Source organism: Apodemus sylvaticus, chromosome 5 (genome assembly GCF_947179515.1).
Source record: "Apodemus sylvaticus chromosome 5, mApoSyl1.1, whole genome shotgun sequence".
Taxonomy (NCBI): Eukaryota; Metazoa; Chordata; class Mammalia; order Rodentia; family Muridae; genus Apodemus; species Apodemus sylvaticus.
In genome coordinates, this window is record NC_067476.1 from 67,921,553 (window position 1) to 67,927,030 (window position 5,478).

At 31.3% G+C, this 5,478-nt stretch overlaps 1 protein-coding gene across 1 annotated transcript; it reads left to right on the top strand.

Moving 5' to 3' along the window:
- Window positions 1-2,218: 2,218 nt before the first annotated feature.
- Window positions 2,219-3,184, top strand: LOC127684308 (olfactory receptor 10AG1-like). The gene has a single exon (XM_052181259.1). It carries the CDS (start codon window positions 2,258-2,260, stop codon window positions 3,182-3,184), a length of 927 nt encoding a protein of 308 aa, XP_052037219.1. The 5' UTR covers window positions 2,219-2,257.
- The last annotated feature ends 2,294 nt before the right edge of the window (window positions 3,185-5,478 follow it).

Genomic DNA, 5,478 nt, shown 5'->3' on the forward strand with positions numbered 1-5,478 from the left:
TTTGGTTTATTTGTTTGTTTTATTTTTGTTTTTGCTTTTGTTTGTTTTTTCTTTTTTTTTTTTTTTTTTTTTTTTTTTTTTGGTTTTTTGGTTTTTTGAGGTAAGACCCTTCACTGTCCTGCAACTCAACTCACTATGTATAAGTTTGGTCCTTCACTCATTGAGATAAAAAATTCCTATGCCTCCTAAGTGCTGAATTAAAGGTACAAACTACTATATTCTCATTATACCTATCATTCGATAAAAGTATATTAAATTTTCCCCAAAAAATAAATTACAAAATATTTAATTGGTAAATTTGTGATAATATAGAATAAACCAGAATGCATACTTTGCTAAAATATGAATGGAGGTATAGTGCTTGGCATGCATTTTGTTGTAAAAATGAAGCAGGATTTAGAAAATAAAGACAATGAGATTTCATTAAAGTACTCTCAAACAGCCATAGGAATGTGAGCAGAATGAATGAAGAAATGTTACTGTACCCATGAAACAATTATGATTATGTTGTGTTTAAAATCTGGTCCATAAACACCTATAAACTGTGTTAAAGACCATGCTGGCTGTTATATTTATTTTTCAAAGTAAATTTAGGACTATGAATTCTGCTTCCTAAAAGGGCTTATGCTACTCTAAATATGGAAGACAGAAATCTCAGTGTGTAGGACAGAACACATGGTTCATTGTCCTTTAGGAAAAGATGGCCTGGCTTTATGAGTCAGGAGAAATAACAGGAAACAAAACCATGCCACTGAAATCCTCAACTGCTGCATATTGAAATAGTGCATCTCCTTCTGCTAAGTAAAACTAAGCAAATAAATATTATTTCAATTTTTAGGGGACTTTCTAGGAAGGAAGAGTCGTCTATGCCAACAAGAGTTGATGATAGACATGGGTCCATGTAGAAATACTGTTTCTAAAATAAATGCTGAACAATTACCATCTGAATGAGTAATAAAAATTATATTGACATATGAGCCAAGGTAGTCCCCAGGGGTAGTATATCTACTTTAGTAGTACTGTATCCCCAAAGCCAGGTATCACTTTTTGATGAGCGAGCTATATTCCTGAGAAGTGTTTGCTAAGTCACAGGCTAAAAGCTATTTGTATTTTCATAATCAACTTGATGAAGTTCTATGAAGGTAATATATAATTGTGTTGCTATGGGGTATTATTTAGAATACTTTCCAATTTGAGAATCAAAAACAATGAAACAAAAAACATCAAATTCTGAGGACTTTTTAATGTAATAATTACTTAGTATGTTTACTTGTATTTATTCAATTTCTTAATTGTGCATTGAAACTACTTTTTTTCAAATAATACTAGTGACACACTTTATGCAATTACTGTGTTTGACATTGTCTTAAAGCTGTTATTAATAAAGGGATTATACACAAGAAGTTTTCAGAGATTTAGAGAAAAATCATAGAGAACAAATCCACATGAAGAGGAGTACCACAAAAATATAGTCTGAATAACAGCTTATGTTCACTAACACATTAATTATATAACAAATATTAGGTTTGTTTTCTGTACAAATGATAATTGAACTTAAGTCTCTTCAAACAGGAAAGCACTATAACTCTCTCTTGCATGTCCTGCCTAGACTAAAATTTTTCATACCATAGATAAGAGCTATGAGTGGGAAAGTTCGCTGAGCAGAGTGCAGAGGCTAAGGTTTCCAAACTTGGCATAATTGAGAGTAGAAAAGTAAAAAAGTACCATCACAATAAATGACCTTTTCATCAGAAAATATCATCTTCAGAATATTGGCTTTCATTGAAAGATTTCAAGCAAGACTTAAAAACTCAATTGAATAAGCAGATACACAAACTTTCAAGGTAAAAATATTTATAGAGAAGAAGATGGAGTAGCATGGAAAGTATTACAAACACAGAAGAATGTTTAAAAATAATGTAACACAATTATCTCTCAGTGGTAAAATAATGTTTATCCATAATAAACCCTAGTAGATTACAACATGTGCATATATACATATCATAATACATACTCCAGTAAATTTTATTTATGCATTGAATTGATTTAAACAAAATATTCATTGAGTTTTGAAGTGTCAACTATCAGAATCTGAGCTAGGTGAATGGGGACTTAAAATGTCATGTGGTATTTATGCATATGATTCAGTTATCTTAAGAATTAAATTTCTTCAAAATGCAATTAGATTATCTATTTCAAATTTTCATTATCTACAGATGAAGATTTATTCAAAGAAGAACCATTGAATGTCTCTAAAATGATGGAATTTATTCTTCTTGGGTTTTCTAATGTTCCTCACTTGCAGTGGGTACTATTTATGATCTTTTTGTTCTTGTATGTGACTATTCTGTTGTGCAACAGCATTATAATACTGTTAGCAAAAACTGACCCTGCTCTCCAGACCCCTATGTATTTTTTTCTTAGCAACTTTTCCTTTTTGGAAATATGTTATGTAACAGCTACTATCCCAAGAATGCTTGTGGATCTATATACCCTAAAAGGAAACATTTCTATGCTTGCTTGTGCAACACAAATGTATTTTGTCCTTATGTTGGGAGGCACAGAGTGCCTCTTGCTAGCAGCTATGGCCTATGATCGCTATGTGGCTATTTGCCAACCTCTACAATATTCTCTACTAATGAAGAATAAGGTGTGTTTACAGTTGGTAGCTGCCTCCTGGATCAGTGGGATTCCAGTAGAAATTGGGCAGACCTACCAGATATTCTCTCTTCACTTTTGTGCTTCTAACAGAATAGATCACTTCTTCTGTGATATCCCCCCACTTCTCAAGCTTGCTTGTGGTGACACTTTTATGAATACAGTTGCAGTCTATGTTGTTGCAGTGGTGTTTGTTATGGTTCCATTTCTGCTAATCATTATCTCCTACATCAAGATTATCTGCAACATTATGAAACTGTCTACAGCCAAAGGGATGGCCAAAGCTTTTTCCACCTGCTCTTCCCACCTGATAGTTGTAGCATTGTTCTATGGAACAGCATGTATTACTTACTTACAGCCCAAAAAACGTCAGTCAGAAGGAATGGGGAAGTTGCTGTCTCTTTTCTACACAATTTTGATCCCGGCTTTGAATCCCATTATATACACTCTGAGAAACAAAGATATCATGATGGCTCTGAGGAAATTACACCATAAGTTACTGACTTGGTGGGAAAACCTAAAATAGGAAAATACAGATTCACACAAGTAGAAATTCAAGATTGGATCTGCAAATCTTAATGCATAAAGTCTTCTATTGAGTGTGTGAATAACAAACTACAGTGTTTAAGAGATACTCTATTCATATAGTTTATTGCATTAGGTGTACTCATTATAAAAATTAACTAAGTCAATGTAAAAATGTTCTTTTTCATATCAATCTATGCTCATATTGTTAACTACTCTATTTCTATGTTACTTGTTCAACTAACTGTAAGATAGTTAATTGTATCATATCCCCAAGGTTTGGGGTCACTTGCTAAAATGACGTTTGTCTAAACATGTTAGTCTTCATAGGATTTTCTTTCTTCCACTGTTAAGTTTTTATTGATCAAGCCTGTTGTTTTCTAAGTGTTTATAGATATAGACTTCATCAGTTTGGAGCTATATGTCTCTGACCTTTGATATATACATTGCTGTAGGTAGATATAGGTTTCTTCTCTACCTTTTTGTTTTGTGAATATTTGGTTGAAGTTTGGTATCATTCATAACACAGAGTAATCATGTTTCAAATAACTTTTTTAAAGAAGAAACTTGATAGTGAAAATAGATGACATTTTTTCCTTGGCCTCTGATCTATCTCTTTCCATTTCACTGTATTCCTAGAGTCTATAGACTTCCAAATGCATCTGTTCATACTCTTCTTTTCTTATTTATTAGAAACTTTATGTTTGCTTTAGCAATCTGTTTAGACGTAGAAGTTACTAAAAATTTCATATTAAAATGTCTAAATGAAATATATTATTTGAATCTAAATTTCAGGTATGTTAGATAAATATAGTTACATACACACACACACAATATATATATATATATGGAGAAAGAGAGAGGGAGAGACAGACAGAAACAGGGAGAGAGAAAAAGAAAGGACAGAAACAGAGACAGAGACAGAGAGAAGTTTTATTACTTTATTTGCCTATCAGAAAAGTCAGAAAACTTTGCCTTGACCAATCATATCAAAATAGATCTTTGTGCTTACTTTTGTCTACAACTAAAATATAAACATTTTCACAGCAGATATTTTTCTTCTGTATGCTAATTTCCTTAGTCTTTATCTTTTTACTATGGATACTGAGAAATAAAATTATAATGTACTAAATTTTTTGATCAACATGTATTAGCTACTGGTTCATGTCTATTACATATTTTATAACATTTTATCTTGAATTTAATTATAAATTATTTCATATGATAACATACATCAGTTAATTATCCTCATTCTTGGTAATATTTTATATACCAGAATGGAAATGATAATTCCAACTTTATTGAGCAAAACTTATACTTCCTCCTAAGATTTAAGACAAAATGAAATTTTGAATTGAAGCTATCCCACAAGAAATTGTCAAAATAAAAACCAGAAAATATTCAAAACAGTTTTGACAAGAATATTATATCAGTAATTCAAATATGGCCAAGATAAAACCATATGGAAGATGGTTTAGAACCAGTGAGAGCCTCAGTGAGCTTACAGGGAATTAGGGAGAAAGCACAGAGCCCGCAGTCATCTTTTCTGGGTTCTCTTGGCATATATTTTTCAGTTTAGTGTTTTTATTATATTCCTGATTGTGTGAATGAGTGAGTCTCTGATTTTTCATTTAGGCTGTTTTGTGGTTTGGTTTTGTTATTTTGTTTTTTGTTTTTTGAGTGAGAGGCATAAACTGAATGGAGCTACATTGGATAGGAGCTAAGGAGAAACTAAAAGTATCAAGAAAATTGGAAGGGTAGAAAGGAAGGAAATATTATCACATATATTTTGTTAGAAAAAACTATTTTAAATAAAAGATAAAAACAATGAGATGAAGCATGATTGAAGATGACACTTTGTACACACACGTACAAACATCTACATCTATCAAACATGATTCTCTCCACAAGAATATATGAATAGCAACACAATAGTTTATACAAAGATTTCAAAATATTTGTATGAGTATATGTTTCAGGAGAAAGTCAATCTTTTGAAAATATGACAAAAGTTTTTAAATATACAGTAGTTATCGGATGGCAGGAACTAATGTATATTATATCATAATTTTTGAAATTAAAATTAACTAATAATTCTTAAGTGCTACACAAAACATAAATTATTACTTCATTAAAAATAATTAAAATTGAAAATGGAACAATGTACATGTATATAGCCACAAGAGTGATAAAACCATAAATGAGAAATAGACTGACAGTTCTTATATCCAGGTAAGAAGCAGAACAACAGAAAGATCATCCAGTGCTGGTTAGGGTTAGGTATTTTCCAAATAA

Bases quoted from the DNA above. Each gene is read 5' to 3' on its own strand.
- LOC127684308 (XM_052181259.1), top strand. From the start codon at position 2,258: ATGATGGAATTTATTCTTCTTGGGTTTTCTAATGTTCCTCACTTGCAG.